The sequence below is a fragment of the Triturus cristatus genome, chromosome 5_1, assembly GCF_964204655.1.
Source record: "Triturus cristatus chromosome 5_1, aTriCri1.1, whole genome shotgun sequence".
NCBI lineage: Eukaryota > Metazoa > Chordata > Amphibia > Caudata > Salamandridae > Triturus > Triturus cristatus.
The window spans coordinates 216,669,079-216,689,034 of record NC_140587.1 but is presented as its reverse complement, the minus strand read 5'-3'; the positions used below and the strand labels follow the sequence as shown (position 1 = coordinate 216,689,034).

The window sequence follows — 19,956 nt, the reverse complement described above, 5'->3', positions numbered from 1 at the left end:
GGCTCCTCCGCGAGGGGTGCCTGGTTTTAGACCTTGAGAAGGCCTTTGACTGGGATTACCGCTTTTCTGTTCTGGCCAAGTTCGGGTTTGGGCCCTCTTTCATTGACATGGTCCGGCTATTCTATAAACATCCGACTGTTCGTGTGAAAACAGGTCCCTACATTTGCGCCTTACATTGCTGTGGGACTAGGCAGGGCTGTCCCCTTCCTTTCTCCATAGCAATGGAGCCCCTGGCAGAATACATCCATACTCGGGTGGGTGTGGGCATACTTCTAGGCAATTGAACCCACACATTATCGCTGTATGCAGATGATATCCTGATGTTTGTGAGGGATGTACACGCTATTTCGCCGTCGCTAGCTCACACCCTGAAGTCATTTGCCGATGTATCAGGGCTGCGTGTCAATGTGGCAAAGTCCTCCTTATACCCCTTTGCGGAATCCACCTTGGACCCTCTCTACACGCTCAATGGGATCCAAGTAACATGGTGCACTGATGGGCGTCCGCATTTACAGATGCAAGACCTTTTTTTCGGCGGAAACCTGGGTAGAGTGACGTTGGTTATTCATGCTAAGCTCACTTTTTGGGACACTCTCCCACTATCTGTCACGGGTAGGATTGCCCTCACCAAGATTGTGATCCATCCTCGGCTCCCCTATTACTTTACTAATCTGGCTCTCTATGTTCCCCCTCTTTTCTTTACTAGATTGGAGAAAACAATCGGAGATTTTATCTGGTGCACCTCCCGCCATTGTGTCTCCATTAAGAAGCTTTACTTACCCACGGATCGGGGCGGCTTCGCAGCTCCTAACTTGGAGCATTACTATCTTGCTGCACAATTACAATGGATTGCCAGACGCCTGGCCTCTCTTCACCTCGCCGACACACCTACACTAAGGCCACCCCTACTACACTCTTCCCTACTTCACCTGTTCCACCCTTGTTCGAAGCCCGGAGCCATAGACTCCCTGCTGCTTAGAGTTGCATAAAATGCTACTGCAGAAGCCTCTTTGTCACCCGCTCCACAATACCATATGCCCCCACTATACCACTTCAGGGAACGCCCAGAGGGTCACGGGTCACCACGACGGCCGAACACCACAACTGGGAGGTGCCTGATATCCATGACACTGGGGATCTCTTCTGGGAGGGGGCCCTTATACTGTACACCACGCTTGTCTCAGAGGAGGGCCTATGCCCGGGCAGCTTCCTGCTTCACCGTTTCCTTAGAACGGCCCTTGCGGTTCACTGGGGAGACTTGACCACTGAGCCCTCCATGCATCTCAAGATTCAGTACTAACATGTGATGGGTACTGGTGGGCATCTCACTCGATGGTTAGCCGCCTCCATTAGACAACATTCTGCAGTCTCATTAGATCCTCTAAATCTGCTTTGGGAGGCAGACCTGGAATGCCCTTTCACTGACTCTGAATAGGCGAAGGCCTTGGAAAGTCCCACCCATATACCCTGCAACCAACGCTTCCACCATATCCAATTTTTTGTTTTGCACAGAGCGTATCTCACACCAGCTAAGATTAATAGATATTTCCATTGCACAGACACTGCCTGCCCCGTAGCCAGATGGTCGACGCTGACCTTCTACATATGTATGGCACTGTCCTGCCCTTGGCAAATACTGGAGAGCGGTGGCCAGCGCCCTTGCCCGCTGTACCGAGCAAGTCTTCCCCTTCTGCAGGAATCCTACATCTTTGTCAGAAGTAAAAAAACACTAGGTCACATCCTGCTTCCTGGATCTGGAAACTGCCAAACGATAGATCACCAGGAGATCAGAATTCCACGAGTCCCCACTCGCTCAGTCGTGGCGGCGCTCTTTATTAACATGGGCCAAGGCAGAGAGTATCACCCTGTATAGGGAAGACTTACTAGGTCTCCACGGACTCCCGCTGGCGGCCAGTCTGGACGCAATGTTGGAGTCCCTGACTGGCGACAGAAGCGCGGATTCGGGGGGTTCCTCTCTGGATCGGAAACTGACCGCTGACGTGTCAAGCGCTTAGGGTAACCATCCATCCCCGCAGAACCGGGGCACACCATCGCCATTGGTTTCTCACACAATCAGTCAGCAGTTATTCATTCATATATAACACACATCGTTTAATCACTAAAGTGAGCGGCACCCACATGGGGGAGGGGGGGGGGGCGGTTTGAGGCAGGCGGGCACAGCAGTGGCATTCATTATTAGTCAGTCCTACATTTTATATTTGTTCCATTTGTCCTCATTTTGTTATACCCCATTTGACTTGTTTAGAACCTGTTTATGCACAGTTGTGTAATGCCTGCATCCTCATGATCTTTATGGTCCTTTGCATTGCAGTCATAATACTACTTTGATTATTATGCATTACTTCTTTAGATGTTACTGTACAACTGTTTTCCAATCTTGTGCAGACTCATGCATCCCATATTATTGGGGCCAACCATGTTGCTGCTTTGTGAATGTCACTAACTTCTGTTCCTTAACCGAAAACCAGTAAATAGATTTTACAAAAAAAAATGAGGGGTGGCGATTTTCTAGCTTTCTCATTATCCGGCTGCCCCAATTATAATTGTGTTCATTATATTGTTTGCATCTGTTTCCCCATTCAGTGCTGTAACTGTTTCTGCATTGCTTGCAAATAACACATTTCCTTCATGCTTTGCACTGTTATTTCTTTTGCACATAAAAAATAAGTTATTTCCTTCATAGTTCTGCCTGCATAAGTGATGGCCCTCAACATAGAAGTGTTGTGCCCGAAGTATTAGACTGGTCCCATGGTATGAGAACTGTAGGGGGGTCATTGTTGCAGAGCCACACTCTGGGAGGGTCGCTTGTTGGTGCAAGGCTGGTTCCTGCCTGTGGAACTGTGATCGCTGTCAAGCTTCTGGCTCCTGTGCAGTGATTCTCTTGTACCGTATGGTCGATAGATGGCACCTCCTACTCATCTGTGGGTGATTGGGCCTATGCCAACATTAACAGCACCTAAACTTCCGGTCATCATGATGAACCAGGTGCGTGACTTTTGTTTAGGTGACTTTTTTTTTCTTTCTGATTCTAGTATGTGTTCTGTGACCACACTGCAAGTTTTGTCACTGGTTTAGACTTGCAGTCTTACTAATTTTGTTTTTAAACCTTTTAAAAATGATCTTCATGTTCGTTCTACAGTTTTTAAGAAAGCTCTTTAATAGTCGAGCTTCAGTAGGTCTTTCCCACAAATGTACTTGTGCTTGACTTGTGTGCTTCGTTCAGAACTACATTACAGAGCCTTCAGGAAGCAAGAATGTTGATGCTGTCTTTCTTTAGCAAAGTTATTGCATTGATCTGCTCTAACAAATGCAAACCTCTGGTTTCCTGGAGCTGCTTCTGTCGCTGTCGAGCAGTTTTTAACCTGTTGATCTGACTAAAGGTGATCCAGATGAGATAACTACATAATCCAATACCTGTTACAGAGCTACAAGCCTTGCCCAGCTGCAACCAATGCTCTCTGTGAGGGGGGTGGTAAGAGTCTTTTTCTTGGTGAGCAGGGAAGCATTAATGCTGCTGCGACTCTTGCCCTGTTTTTGCGTGCAAGGGAATCTTGTTCTTATTGCCCGGCGAAACATTTTTGTAAGTCACATGTATAGTTTGCGTTGCTACTGACACTTTTCTGCTTCTGTCTTGCTTGTAAGATAGCTTCATTGCTACGGTCATTGCTATACCTATTTTGTAAGTGATGAGGCTTGTACTATGCCTTGTGCTCTACATCTCAAGTGTGTGTTAAGTGAGGATCCTCACGGGTCAGCAGTGTTCTGTAGACAAACCAGTTGCAGCTTTGAAATAGGCAACAAAATTGCGGAAAACTGTCCAATGCTAAAATAATTCCCGTGTCTGGCACTCCTTTTTCACACTTTTTGCTGTAATTGAAGTCCTGTCTGATTTACTTCCCAGCTGTCTACATGCCTGTTAGAAAAACCCACTCCCACACCGGAAGGGTGGTGGTGGTGTTCTCCCAGACACGCTGTGGTAGCTTGGCTCGAGCGGTAAGGAAGGCACCGTGTTAAGCATACGACATACCCACACAATAACCATGCGTGCATCCGTTCCAAAAACGACACTACACCTTAAAAATTATGAAAATATCTCTGTGTTTATCTTCTTTTCTCTTAGTTGCTGATTAAATAAATAATAATACAATCACAGTACACAAGGCTTCTCCTTAAAAAGTGCAGGTCAAATAAATAATAACACTTTACAGGTGCAATAAATAGGATCAGGTCAAATAAATACTGTGAGGGAATAAATACTGTGCAGGAATAAGTTAGCTCAGGACAATAAATACATTACAGGAATAACTTAGATAAATACAATAAATACAGTACCCTCAATAAATAATATCAGCCAACAAAGACATTTGTAAAATCAGATCACATTTAAAATACTATGGGCTGATTTGGCCCAGTCACAGCTTGTGGTTAGGTGGATGGCCTGAGGGTGTCTCACCTAGCTTGGGTAAGGCTGAGGCTAAAACTGAGGTAGATCAAGGGTAATCTAGGAATCTGGCTCTCCCAAACTACACAACCCCTCACACAGGTCACTGTATCAGTCTCAGTCCACCCCTGGCACTCCCAGGCTGGTCCTAACACCTCTTTATCCCCTAGGATGGTCTCTTAGAGCTCCACAGGGCCTTAGGCGCCCTCTATTCCACTTACTGCCCTTTTTATGAAGCTCCGACGCCGCTGGAGTCGTGTCGACGCCGTGAGGCGGTTCCGGTTCGATGTCGGCGGCCTCGGCGCAATGACAGTTCTGGACGACGCCGGTAGGCGGTTCCGGTTCGATGTCGGCGGCCTCGGCTCGATGTCGACCTCCGGTTCGATGACGTCGGGCAGTCTTGGCTCGATGTCGACTTCCGTCGGCTCCGGAGTGCGATCTCCACTCCCGACCTCCGGCACGCTTCACCTCGGTCTCCGGCGACTCCGGAGGGCGGACTTCACTCCCCCGTCGACGCCGCACACTCGACCTCGGGTGACTTCCTCCTCGACCTCTAGTACTCTCCACGACCTCCGTCGGCGCCCTCTCTCGACCTCTGGCGGCTCCGGGTACGACATCTGTTTTCCAGTCAGCGCCGCTTCTCCACCTCGGGCTCCAGGTCTCCAGGCTTCTTGACGTCGGACTTCAGGTAGTTACCAGTTACCAGGTCAGGAACTTGCTGTTCTTTGCTTTTAAGGCCTGTTCCTGCTGTCCAGGTCCTTAAGATGGTTTTTCTTGCTTTCTCCCACACAGGGCTCTAGGCTGGGCTCAGTCAGCAGGGACTAGTATCAAGGGTGGGTTTATGGACCCCACTCCAGGCACAAGTTTCCACCCCTGCTGCCTCACTCCTTCCTCCTTCAGGTTTCTGCTCCTCTCTCTTCACCAGTCAGGTGCCAACTGCCAGCTCCAACTGTCAACTCTGGCTTAGCTTCCCAACATTCTAAACCGCCTCCAACTGTCACAGCGTTCCAGAATGTTGCAGAAGGTTCTGGTGGGTTCTGATGATGTCACAGGTGGCCACCATTTTGTGCTCCAGGCCCTCAGACAGAAGTTCCAGGGGTAGATAAAATGGCTCCCTGAATCTGCATCAATACTAAAAAGTCTGGTGGTTCCCAAAAAGGAAAAATACTAACAGGGTTTGAGGCAAAAGTGGGACAAAATAAATAATGATGAGGAGGGACCACCCAAAGGGCTGACAGGTCTAACACGCGTCCCCCCCCAGCTGAAAGTGGGGAGAGCTACCCAACCCCTTGGGAGTTCTCATCACTAAGGCGGAAATACCTTGAGAGACCGTCTGCATTGGCGTGGTCCACTCCAGGCCGATGTTCCACCTGAAAGTCCATTCCCTGTAGGGAAATAGACCACCTCAACAACTTGGGATTCTCCCCCTTCATCTGCATCAGCCAACGAAGGGGTCTGTGGTCGGTCTGAACCAGGAAGTGCGAGCCAAACAGGTATGGCCGCAACTTCTTCAGAGCCCATACCACTGCAAAGGCTTCACGCTCTATTGCACTCCACTTCTGTTCTCTGGGAAGTAGTCTCCGGGATAGGAAGACCACGGGTTGATCCAGACCCTCTTCATTGAGTTGCGATAACACTGCCCCAATGCCATGTTCTGATGCATCCGTCTGGACAATGAACTCCTTGGAAAAGTCTGGGGCCCTTAAGACCGGGGCCTCGCACATGGCTTTCTTCAGTCTCACAAAGGCCTGCTGACAAGCCTCCGTCCAGACTACCCGTCGAGGTTGTTTCTTGGACGTGAGCTCCGTGAGGGGGGGCTACAATGGTACCGTACCCCTTCACGAAGCGACGATAATATCCCGTGAGGCCCAGAAAAGCTCGGACCTCAGTCTGGGTCTTGGGGGGGTTCCCAGGCCATGATGGCCTCGATCTTCGCCTGGAGGGGTTGCACCGCTCCCCTACCCACCAAGTGTCCAAGGTACACTACCGACCCCTGCCCGATCTGGCACTTGCTGGCCTTGATCGTCAATCCAGCTTGTCTCAGGGCCTGGAGAACAGCTTGCAGGTGACGCAAGTGATCCTCCCAGCTGTTACTGAAGACGGCTATGTCATCCAGATAAGCAGCAGAGAAGCTCTCCATTCCGGTGAGGATCTGGTTTACCAGGCGCTGAAACGTGGCAGGTGCGTTCTTGAGCCCAAAGGGCATCACACAGAACTGGTAGTGGCCATTGGGCGTGGAGAAGGCTGACCTTTCCCTTGCTCCATCAGTCAAAGAGATCTGCCAGTACCCAGAAGTAAGGTCAAAGGTACTTAGATATTGGGCAGCTCCCAGCCGGTCAATCAATTCATCCGCCCGAGGGATCGGATGAGCATCAGTTTTGGTTACTGAATTCAGTCCCCGGTAGTCCACACAGAACCTCAGTTCCGGTTGGGCACCCGGTGGTGCAGCTTTTGGTACTAACACCACCGGACTGGACCAGGGGCTGCTAGAAGGTTCGATCACTCCTAGCTCCAGCATCTTAGTGACTTCACTGTGAATGCTGGCCTTCACCTTGTCTGACATCCGGTAGATCTTGGACTTCACAGGTGGGCTGTCTCCTGTGTCCACGTCATGGACGCACAGGTGAGTCCTACCCGGGACAAGGGAGAACAACGAAGAGTACTGTCCCAGGACCTGGCGGCAGTCCTCCTGCTGTTCAGGAGTTAGAGATGGGGAGAGAATCACTCCCTCCACCGACCCATCCTTCTCTTGAGACGCAAACAAATCGGGGAGAGGCTCGCTTTCCACGTCCTCTGCTCCGTCAGTCACCATCAAGATGACTTCGGGCCTCTCGTGGTGGGGTTTGAGGCGGTTGGCGTGCAGCACCCGTAGGGGCTGACGAGGGGTTTTAAGATCCACCAAGTAGGTAGCCTTACCCTTCTTCTCCAACACCTCAAAGGGTCCTGACCAGCGATCCTGGAGGGCGCTAAGCTCTCCTGGTTCGATCACCCACACCTTCTGGCCAGGCTCCAACTCCACCGGGTGAGCGTTGTGGTCATACCACGCCTTCATTACTGCTTGGCTGGCTTCCAAGTTGTCAGAAGCTTGCTTCCACAACTTAGCCATTTGACTCCGGAAGGCCAGCATGTAGCTCACCACATCCTGGGGAAGATTTCTGGGAGTTCTTTCCCATCGGTCTCTCACCAGGTTGAGAGGTCCATGTACAGGGTGCCCATACAGAAGCTCGAAGGGGCTGAAGCCCACTCCCTTCTGTGGCACTTCCCTGTAAGAAAAGAGTAGACAGGGTAGGAGGACGTCCCATTTCCTACGCAGGCTTTCAGGCAGACTTCTGATCATGCCTTTCAAGGTTTTGTTAAACCTCTCCACCAGACCATTGGTCTGGGGGTGGTAAGGAGTTGTGAACCGGTAGGTCACTCCACACTCCTTCCACATCGCCCGCATGTACGCTGACATGAAGTTGGTCCCCCTGTCGGACACAACTTCCTTGGGAAAACCCACTCGGGTAAAGATTCCCATCAGGGCCCTAGCCACAACAGGTGCTGTTATGGTCCTCAGAGGTATTGCCTCTGGGTACCGTGTGGCATGATCCACCAGGACCAGGATAAACCTGTGACCAGCTGACGTTGGCGGATCTAACGGACCCACAATGTCGATGCCCACCCTTTCAAAGGGGGTGCTAACGACAGGAAGTGGTTCCAGGGGAGCTTTCAGCTTCACCCCTGTTTTCCCACTGGCTTGGCAAGACACACATGTCCGGCAGTAGGTTTCGGACGACACTTTCATTTGAGGCCAATAAAAGTGTGGGACAAGACGGGCGAAGGTCTTGTCTTGCCCCAGGTGTCCTGCCAATGGGATCTCGTGAGCCAACTCCAGAAGGAAGGCTCGATAACGTTGAGGGACTACCAAGGCTCGTGACGATCCATGTAGGGGTGCCTTGGGTTCACTGTAGAGGAGGCCATCCTCCCAGTAAACACTGTAGTTCCCTTCAACGTTCCCTGCTGCCTGGGCTTGGGCCTGACGCCTTAGCCCCTCAAGGGTAGGGCACTCCCTCTGGCCCTGGCAGAATTCCTCCCTGGACGGGCCTCCCTCCACGTGCCACTCGGCCGGGATGGGTAGGTCCTCCAGTTTGGTAACATCCCCCACCGCAGACTCCTGGTCCACCACCTCCGGTGGCCTATCCGTCCTACGGGGTGTGGACGCCGAGGCAGGCTCCTCCTGTCCTCGGTTCTTCCCTTGACTGGCAGCTGGCTGGGCCTTTGTTCCAGGCTCCAGCCTGAACGAACTCCCTCTCCGGGTAGTCGCGGACCTTGTGCTCACACAGGCCCAGTCAGGTGTACCCAGCATCTCAGTATGAGTCCGGTATTCCACCTCCTTCCAAGCATTGTGCTCCATGCCATTCCCCAGCAGACAATCAACTGGCACGGCAGGGCTTACGGCAACTCGAAGTGAACCTGCAACCCCCTCCCATTCAAAGGGAACCTCGGCCACTGGATAGTGGCCTGTTCTGCCGTCAGCCATCGCGGCTGGGTGGAGTACATCGGGAAGTACCTGCTCTGGAGACACCAGTTGGCTACGTACCATAGTCATACTGGCTCCTGTGTCTCTCAGAGCCTCCCCTCTTTGGCCGTTGATGGTGACCCACTGCCCATACTTTACGGTATTTGCGGGCTCCTGGATCTTAGGAACCATCTCCCGTTCTCCCAGGGACACTAAAGTGACACCCGCCCACTCCCTTCCCTTAGTTAAGGGCATCTCCTCCCCGAGCACTACACTAGCTACTCCGGGGGTCTTTCCTCCAATGGGAGGGGGTGGTAGTTTTGGGCACTTCGCATCTCCCTTATAGTGTCCAACGCCACCGCACTCGAAGCAATGGACAACCCTTGGCTGCTGACTCTGGCCAGGATTAGGGTTTCTGGGTGGGTTAGCCCTAGGGGTGAATCCTGTTCCCTTTCCTTGGAAATTATTTTGGGGGCCTTTGGAGAACTCCTTTTTCTTTTCCCCTCCCTCTTTCTTCTGGGGGGCGCCCTGTCCGGCCTTTTGAGTATCCCCTCCAGTCCCCCTTGTGGACACCCGGGTACTAGCCCAAATGTCCGCCTCCTCAGCAAGCTTCCGGGGATTGGTCAGCTTGCTATCCACCAGGTGTTGACGCAGTTCAGGGAAACATTTTTCGAGCAGATGTTCCTTCAGTACTAAATCAAACAACCCCTCGTAGTTCCTCACTTCACTGCCCTGAATCCAACCCTCTAATGCCTTCTTTGCATAGTCCAGGAAGTCCACCCAATTCTGTGTGCCCAGTTTGTGACTACCCCGGAACTTCTGTCTGTACTTTTCGGGTGTTAGTCCACACTTTCTTATGAGCGCCAGTTTCATGGTGGGGTAGTGGGTCTGCTCATCCTCCTCTAGGGCCAATAATGCATCCCTACCAGCTGGAGGCATGTACTTGTACAATCCCCCTCCCCAGTACTTCTCTGGAACCCCATGGGCCCTTAACGAGACCTCATAGGCCGCTAGCCACTTGGCGATATCGTCACCCGCCCCATAGCTAGCTACTATGTCCTTTGGCAAGTAGGGTTTGGGTTCCCTGGTGAACTCTCTTTCTTCGCTGCCACCATTAGGAACAGGGTGTACCCCGACTCGTAGGATCTGGAGATCTATCTCCCTTAACCTCAACTCATGAGCCATCCTCAGTTCCTCCTTCTTCTCTTTCTCCAGCCTTGCTAAGTCCCATGTGAGCTGTCTTTTCTCCCTCCGGTCCGTTAATTCCACTTCAGACAAGCCACCGGTAGAGGCACTGCTGCCCTTCCTGGAAAGTGTCCTGGGCCCCTCTGGCAGGTTCCCCACCTCAGGTTGGTACAAACCAGCTCCCTCACTGTCGGGCTCTCTATCCCTGTCCTCCTCCTCAGCCTTGCTTTCTCGTCGTGCCTCCCCCCAAGCCCTCAAGCTGGTTTGGAGTGCACCCTTCTTTGCTCCTGGGGGACAATACACCCCCTCCCGCTGACAAAACTCCCTGAGTTGGGCCACGGTGTACATCTCTAAATTCTCCAATACAAACTCCATCTTGCCCACTCAGGTCAGAGGACAGTTATTTGCAGAAGCTATGCAGGGGGGTACCTTTGATAATACCTCCTCCCACCACCAGAGTAAATTTGGAAAAAAACAAAAACTCACAATTAGGAAGGCCGCTTTGAGAAAACTCCAGGTGTAGGCCTATGGACTACCCACAGTTATTGTCGAGTATACGTAGGCACAGCTCAATCCCGCCGCTGAACACCAATCATGTTAGAAAAACCCACTCCCACACCGGAAGGGTGGTGGTGGTGTTCTCCCAGACACGCTGTGGTAGCTTGGCTCGAGCGGTAAGGAAGGCACCGTGTTAAGCATACGACATACCCACACAATAACCATGCGTGCATCCGTTCCAAAAACGACACTACACCTTAAAAATTATGAAAATATCTCTGTGTTTATCTTCTTTTCTCTTAGTTGCTGATTAAATAAATAATAATACAATCACAGTACACAAGGCTTCTCCTTAAAAAGTGCAGGTCAAATAAATAATAACACTTTACAGGTGCAATAAATAGGATCAGGTCAAATAAATACTGTGAGGGAATAAATACTGTGCAGGAATAAGTTAGCTCAGGACAATAAATACATTACAGGAATAACTTAGATAAATACAATAAATACAGTACCCTCAATAAATAATATCAGCCAACAATGACATTTGTAAAATCAGATCACATTTAAAATACTATGGGCTGATTTGGCCCAGTCACAGCTTGTGGTTAGGTGGATGGCCTGAGGGTGTCTCACCTAGCTTGGGTAAGGCTGAGGCTAAAACTGAGGTAGATCAAGGGTAATCTAGGAATCTGGCTCTCCCAAACTACACAACCCCTCACACAGGTCACTGTATCAGTCTCAGTCCACCCCTGGCACTCCCAGGCTGGTCCTAACACCTCTTTATCCCCTAGGATGGTCTCTTAGAGCTCCACAGGGCCTTAGGCGCCCTCTATTCCACTTACTGCCCTTTTTATGAAGCTCCGACGCCGCTGGAGTCGTGTCGACGCCGTGAGGCGGTTCCGGTTCGATGTCGGCGGCCTCGGCGCAATGACAGTTCTTGACGACGCCGGTAGGCGGTTCCGGTTCGATGTCGGCGGCCTCGGCTCGATGTCGACCTCCGGTTCGATGACGTCGGGCAGCCTTGGCTCGATGTCGACTTCGGGCGGCTCCGGTTCGATGACGCCGGGCGGCCTTGGCTCGATGTCGACTTCCGTCGGCTCCGGAGTGCGATCTCCACTCCCGACCTCCGGTGCTCCTCTCCTCGGGTTCCGGCGACTCCGGAGTGCGACCTCCACTCCCGACCTCCGGCACGATTCTCTTCAGGTGCGGCGACTCCGGAGGGCGGACTTCACTCCCCCGTCGACGCCGCACACTCGACCTCGGGTGACTTCCTCCTCGACCTCTGGTACTCTCCACGACCTCCGTTGGCGCCCTCTCTCGACCTCTGGCGGCTCCGGGTACGACGTCTGTTTTCCAGTCAGCGCCGCTTCTCCACCTCGGGCTCCAGGTCTCCAGGCTTCTCGACGTCGGACTTTAGGTAGTTACCAGTTACCAGGTCAGGAACTTGCTGTTCTTTGCTTTTAAGGCCTGTTCCTGCTGTCCAGGTCCTTAAGATGGTTTTTCTTGCTTTTTCCCACACAGGGCTCTAGGCTGGGCTCAGTCAGTAGGGACTAGTATCAAGGGTGGGTTTATGGACCCCACTCCAGGCACAAGATTCCACCCCTGCTGCCTCACTCCTTCCTCCTTCAGGTTTCTGCTCCTCTCTCTTCACCAGTCAGGTGCCAACTGCCAGCTCCAACTGTCAACTCTGGCTTAGCTTCCCAACATTCTAAACCGCCTCCAACTGTCACAGGGTTCCAAAATGTTGCAGAAGGTTCTGGTGGGTTCTGATGATGTCACAGGTGGCCACCATTTTGTGCTCCAGGCCCTCAGACAGAAGTTCCAGGGGTAGATAAAATGGCTCCCTGAATCTGCATCAATACTAAAAAGTCTGGTGGTTCCCAAAAAGGAAAAATACTAACAGGGTTTGAGGCAAAAGTGGGACAAAATAAATAATGATGAGGAGGGACCACCCAAAGGGCTGACAGGTCTAACAATGCCACAAAGATATCTGGGTAGAATCAATTATTGTGGAGGGAGTCCTAAAATGAAAAAGCTCAAACACATATCACCTGCTCTTATGGCCTGTCACAGCAAGGCAGTTAACAATGTTCATGAAACACACAAAAGGTGACGGAGGAATGCTTGCAATTTGTCTAACCACTTGCAATCGCTCGGGGTAGCATCCCAGCCCATCATTCTTTTGCCCACCATGCCACCTCAGTTTGGACCCAGCCATATGCAAATCAGCCATGGCCCTGCTCCTCAGGGGAACAGCCCTGTCCGAACTGCCAGGCCAGCACTTCCATGAACTGGAACACAAGTAACCCAGGACGGCTTTCAACAAGAGTGCAACCTTTTGATGACTTCTACAAATCCCAGTTCATTCATTTTGTTCAGAGAAGCCTTTATACATTGGGTGTCTGCAGATTCTGGCTGGGTATTAGCATGAACGTTTTGTTTATCGCATTAACCCAGGCAAGGTAATTGAAAAATGTATAAATTAAACAATTGTTCTCATTGAGCCGATTGTAAGAGGTGTCCTAAATCGGCATTAACATTTATGTTGCAATAAGAGACTGACCTTAGGAGACCTGTACCGAGATGGCTCGCTGGCACCGTACGACTCGCTAGTGGAAGACTAGGGACTACCGCCAGGGCAATTCCTCATGCACTGTTCATTCATTGCAACCCTGACTGCTAAATGGGGGGACATGTCCACAGAACCCAATCAGCACCTTACCATACAATATCTCCACGTTATGGGGCGAGGTAGACACTTGGTCCGCTGGTTCGCGGTGTCCTTACGCACACATGCAGCGATCACACTGGAATCTCTCCGGCACAAGTGAAAAATTGATCTGGGGAGGCCATTAGAAGGCAGGGAATGGGAACAGGTATTGAAGGGACCAGTGCGCATCCCCAGGAATATGAGGCTCCAACAGATTCAGTTGTTCATAGTACATAGGGCATACCTTACTCCGGAGGCTATCAATAGGTATTTCCACCGTGCGGGTGCAGTGTGCCCCAGATGCACCGAGCCTGGGGTGGGTCTTGTCCACATGCTATGGAGCTGCCACAGACTACACGCGTACTGGCGTACGATCAGCGAACTGCTACATATCAGTACCGGTCATAGCTTGCCCTTTGAATGGGAGGTATATCTGCTGCACCAGTTCGCAGAACCCCAGCCACGAAAGTAACAGCCCGGTTTCTGGATCTGGGAATAGTGGTTGCCAAACGACTGCTCACCAGAAGATGGAAGGCACGGGACCCACCCCACATGCAAGCATGGAGACACTCACTCTATGCATGGGCTAGGGCAGAGGGGACCATCATCAGAAGGGAGGAAACGTTGGGATTAAGGAAGGAGCCAATAGCTGCTCAATGGGAAGGTCTACTCCAGGCACTCCAGAGGGTTGAGGAGGAGCACATGAGGGGACAACCTGAGGGGAGAGACGTAGGTCCAGGGTAGATACTGGAGTCTATAACCTGGTGTGACCGTGATCTTTCATGTATGTGTTATTTAGCAGCATCATCAGTGGAGAGAGTGATAAATGCCGTTGTAGGGGGATGACAGCCAATCTGTAATGCTGGGCGATGTTACTGGGAAAGCCAAGATGGGTGGTGGAATGGGGGATTTCGCTACTAGCGCTGGTCTGAGTTGGGATTGTTGGGTGTTAACTGTTTTTATTCTACTATGTCTCTTTGGCAGTCCATGAGGAAATAACAGAAGGACTTTATACATTGGACTCTCGAAACTATGTAGTCGCTGAATAGGGATGCATCCCATACACTAAATGAACTGAATGTTATTCTTGCATCTAATCTGCTGCGGCAGACGAGCCATGGGTAGTTACGAGGCTCAACCTGTGTGCAATGAAAACGTTTATCTATCGCTATTAAGTGCCACCATGCATGGAGTGTACACAGCTTATGATGCCTTTCATGTATCTGTAACTTTAAAAAATTTCAATTAAAAAACAGATTTAAACAAAAAATAAGAGACTGACCTTCGGTTTTGAATTTTAAATTACTAACTAGCTATCAGTATTAAAATATTTTTAAAAATAATGTAATGACCTCTTTCAGATCTTAAACATCACAAAATATGCTCGCATTTTACTTTGTGATGTTATAAACCACAGAGCCCGATACGGAGATATGTGAATAACAATTCTGTTTCATAGTTCCATGTCCCAAGGCAGGCATTGTGCATTTGTGACATTTTACTTGAATTATATCTGTTCTTAATCAGAGTCTAACACCTTTCAGAGGCTGTAACTTCTAGTCAGACCATATCTGCCACAGCAGGGCTTGCATTGTGAGTGAAGGGCATGACATAATATGGAGGCAAAGTGGCTGAGTATGTCTAGCAGTCCTGGAACCACAGCCGATGTCCAATCCAGGAGACCTTAAACTAAAATAAACTGGGTATCTTCACCAGAGTAGGTGGAGTTGATCACCAAGGCATTTACCTTTCTACAGGAGATACTTGGAGTAGAGGGTAAGTCTGTTATGAAATCCTGTGTGTATTTTTGTTACTGGACCAGATAGAATATATCAGAAATGTAATAGCCCATGGTTTTTACTCGTATGCATTCATTACGCATGAGGTAATCTAATGCTTTTCCTGAGCATTGCCACCCAAACATATCTTTAGATTAGGTGAAGTCTTTCAGAACGACTGGCCGTAGAAGCATTATTGACACGTATTTCAGCTCCATTACAAACAAACTCATCATAGCCCTGGGTTCCGGAGTAGCATGCTACCTACCTCTTCAGATGTAGCAAGTGCTGTGTAGATACAATTATATTTCTATACTTCAGTAACCTGAAGTAGGACAAATGTATGCTGGGAATTTTACTTCGAAGTCTTTTCACGTAACTAACTTTCTAAATGACTGCCTCTTAAAATACTGTGCTATCATTATAACAAAGTTGGCATTTTATTTGGAGGATCAACATTTCCCCGTTACTCATCTTAGAATTACAGCATGTTGGCTTTAGCATTTAAAAAACCAGGATAGACCATGTTAAGAACAATAAAAATAAAGGAGAAATGTGTAGGCAAAGTTTATTTAATTTATGACTCTCTTTTGCGGAACCCTAGATTTCGATTGTCATTTTCACAGTGGAACGTCAATGGCTCCCTAAAGATGGGGCCTCCAGTATCTCTTAGCAAACTGCCTCCTTTTCTGCTACGTTTTCAAGAGAAGTAGACTTCTAAGACGAGTCTCGGGTGAGCCGTGGGATTTAGGTAAAAGTGGGGCCCCAGTTGAGTACTCGAAGCAGCGCCCATAATGATGAATTGGGAGAACATGCTCTGGTAGTTTCCATACAACAGTGGTGGCATGCAGTGTCCCCAAAGCACAATAGAACTTTTGGCTCTTTTCATTCTAGTTGCTCTTTTCCTAGTAGATTAATCAAAGGATAACTTACTTCACAGTAATGGCTAATGATTCAACAATTCGTGTTTTTAACCCCAATACACGTTTCATGCGCAGTTCCCATCTTCTGCCTCTTCTTTATCAGTGCTATATTCAAACTTTAGTGGTACAGATGTACCAGCATGCCTTTCCTGGCAATGTTGTATAGTATAAAAATATCAATGCATGACATATGTACTTATCTCTTCTGGGAAGCTAACCACTATGCAGCACAGCCGCTCGAATAGTGTGGCAACAAACCCATTGAAATTAATGTCCCAGATGCTATTGGTTCGAATATTAGGGATAATATATTTTTGTGTTTATTGTTGGGGATAATCACATTTTTAATTGTATTGACCATCTGCATAATAAGCAAGGAATTCCAATCATCTCTCTGGCTTCATGAAGGTTTTGGTTTATCACACAGCCCAGCATCATTACCCCTCTGGTTCACATTTTGCCTCTGGAAAGCAAGAATTTAATTGAATAATTTCAACATGTTTTATGCTGTCCCTCTGCATAATATCAAGATTAATATACAGTTCGATTTTGAGAACATTAATGCATGCCTTCGCTATCAGAACACTGGACACATCTTTACAGATCTATGCTTCACGAAAGATACTTTCAAATATCCCCCTTTATGATGCTTCACAGCATAAGTGAAACATTGTTGTGCTTGACCTTTGGGGAATGGTGGAGCTAATAATTCTGGGTCACACAAATGAGTTGTCATCTGGACACCTTATGCCAAACTTGTAAATTCCAACAATTAACTAGAGAATTCACAGTAAAAAAACGGGAATACATGTTAAGTTCACTATGGTGAGTTATGTTATGTTATAATAATTTATATAGCACACTAATACTCATGGGTGTCTAGGCGCTTCCGGTTCGCATGCTGTCAGAAAAAAATAGTTTCTAAAAAGCCATGTCTTGAGAAGTTTCCTAAACTCAAGCAGGGAGGAGATCTTCCTAAGAGAAAGTGGAAGGGAGTTCCATACCTTGATAGTACTATACCTAAAACTCCTCCCCCTCTACTCCCCTCCTCCTCTTCCCCCCCCCCCCCCTTCCCCCCGTTCGTACTTTTAACTCTGGAGGTGGGCATCAGGAAGGCATTGGCCGAGCGTAGCGGTCTATTTGGAGAATACCAGCTGAAAGAGTCCCAAAGAAATTGTGGACCTTCTCTGTAAAGTGCCTTATGTGCGATGCAGAGAGCCTTGAATTTAGTGCAGAGCAGTGTGGGATGAGTGTTTAAACCCTCCTTCTTCAAAGCTCTGCTAATTTCATGTTTGTTATTTCGAAATGCCTTTAAAAGTATTAATCTGCTGTTTAATTACAATGTATTTCTAATTAAGCGTATCTACTCCACTTCTATACAATTAGTATGGTGCTGCGTAAATAGTGAAGTGTACAGTACACGTTAATGGTTTATTCTCTCATGGAAAATAATAATCTATCTTGGTCCCTCATGGCTCGTGCCACTGACCGTCAGAGCATAGAAATTGAGTTTCTGCACAACCTTTCATGATGGTTTGCAGTGGGTACACCTGATGTCTGTCTCTTTGTGTCTTCAAGATATACTCCCAAAGAAAATTTCAATTGCCGAGTATCTCCAGTTACTTAAGAAAGAGCAAGAAGGTATAGACGACGAGGAAGCGGTGACAGAAGTGGAAATTGATGTGGACCAAGAGAACGACGACGACGAAGATGAGGATGAGGAAGATGATGGTGAGGGGGAGGGAGAGGAGGAAGAGGATGAAGACGTCGACGATGACGATGAAGATGAAGATGGAGAAGATACAGATACTTAGGATGGTGTTGTGTGGTGATGTTTGAAGCAGTTGTTGCCCTGAGCAGCTCAAAGTAGCCTTGATGTAAACATTTTATAATTCCAAACATGAAAACTGGTTACTACGTTTCTTAAAACCTGTGGAGATTTCTGAAGTGCAGTTTGACCAAAATGGGACCATCCTCTGAACGTGTGTATTCTGGAATGGTATGCTGTATACACATTGTTAGTCATTGAAAAATGAACATGCTAGCAAACAGCCCTATTTTCTGTTCAGTAGTTGAGAAGAAGGGTTGAACCCCTGTGGTAAGTAAATATGGTTGATAGCCTACTTTTTCTAGTAGAATTATGGCAGATGGGGGGGTTTGTATATTTCTGGAATGTATTTGTTTGTGTTCAGGTATCATATCAAAAATGCATTTTGGTGTGATACGTTTCTTTTAGCTCTCTAGTGTGCTTATTTTGCTAGATGAACTTTAGGGAATATACTAATTGTGTGCTCATTAAATTATATTTAATATTTTAGAAGTGCATTTCAAGTGCTTTCATCTCTTAATGTTTGGGTGTTTAGATACTGTTATCGAGTGTGATATGGTGAATTAAATATACATTTTTGTATAAGAAGAAAATTCGATTTCACTATGTGAACTATATTAATTTGCCGGAAATATACATCACATTTTTGTTGCTGTATTGCATTTTTTTGTTGTTTTGTAAATATATAGCTATATGTTTTGTAGTTCATTGTGAAACTTGCAATACTGGAATAAAGTGAACTTAAGAACTAAGAATGTACTATATCTGTGGTTGAGCTGCATAAGAAAATATTAGAGTATCTAAACATGTAAGCAGATACGTCAAATTAAGGCTATAAATGATAACTACCATGGCCCTGTGGAAGACCCGATAGCTGACATTTATACTTCTTGTAATATTTTGTCTAAGCCTATGCGACTCTTTCGAGAAATGCATCTTGATTTTGTATTTTCTGGTGTGAAGGATCTCTGGGTGATCGCCTATGTTTTTTTCATTTTTTTCATGTGGCAGTTCAGAGTAATTGTGCTGTTCTTTTCATATGATTTCCCGTTTTGTTTCCCTCCAGAATGTCATTCTTCTGGCAATAATTTGTAGGTCTGGCCAAAGAGAGCTTTAATTCATGATGTTGATCGCATAAGACCGGTCAAAGTTGGAGCAATATATACTGCTATGAGAACGTTCATCGGTGTGAAAAGGTAGCATCAATTAAATCTTGCATCAGTGATGTGTACACAATGTATCCGATTCAATACATTGACATACCCTTCTATCGGGCCCAACTTTATCTTTTATATAGTCAGACAAGTACATGGTTAGTGATAGTTAGGGTAAAATAATTGTAACATTTTAATATATGAATATAGAGTTGATTTGCACAAATATAGAAAAAATTAAAGTGTAAAAACATTTTTAAATAACTCGGGTAAAAATGTTGGAAAGATAGTGATCAGTCAACTCTGTAATTAACTAGTCTGAGAAGAGTGCCTTGAGAGATACCCTAGGATTTGAAAGTTATGTCAAATCCGATAAAATATCATTTCGATATATTTATAAGCCCTACGGTAATAAAACAAAAGTAATTGTAAGATTTAGTGCAACTTGAAATGAATAATCATCAGGTGACAATGCAAAAAAATCAAGCATTTGCAAAGCAATAGGCCTCTCATTTGTTACAGTTAGCTGTTGGTGTTGAACAGAATGTTTTTTACTTTTATTTTTTTATTTGTATTGGAGTATATATTTGTATAGCACTATTACCAACGGTATAAAAAAGCAAAAGTAAAAAAAAACCTGTCATTTTCAACACTAACCGCTCTAATTTTTTTTTTTATAAAGTTTTTATTGTTTTTGCAACAAAGACAACCAACAGATATAGAATCAGACCGTATATATAGTACATTAGAAAAATCACTGTGCACAGTCAAAATTATTTCAGATAGGCCCAGGTTAGATACCTGACAATCACCAGCACCGCCCACCCTCCCCTCCACCCCTTTAGCCTCCCTAGCCATCCGAATCAGAGGATTCCTCATCAGAAAGAGGTGGTGGATCACATATGTTACCCCTATAC

The 19,956-nt window shown here is 47.5% G+C and overlaps 1 protein-coding gene across 1 annotated transcript in view; it reads left to right on the top strand.

The window, feature by feature from the left end:
• The window catches only part of CHRAC1 (chromatin accessibility complex subunit 1), a 61,229-nt gene extending 42,592 nt beyond the window's left edge, over positions 1–18,637 (top strand). Inside the window, exon 3 of the mRNA XM_085604861.1 lies at positions 17,636–18,637. Coding sequence (XP_085460987.1) covers positions 17,636–17,871 — 236 coding nt within the window. The 3' untranslated portion in view covers positions 17,872–18,637. The remainder of the gene's footprint in view (positions 1–17,635) is intronic.
• Positions 18,638–19,956: the final 1,319 nt, after the last annotated feature.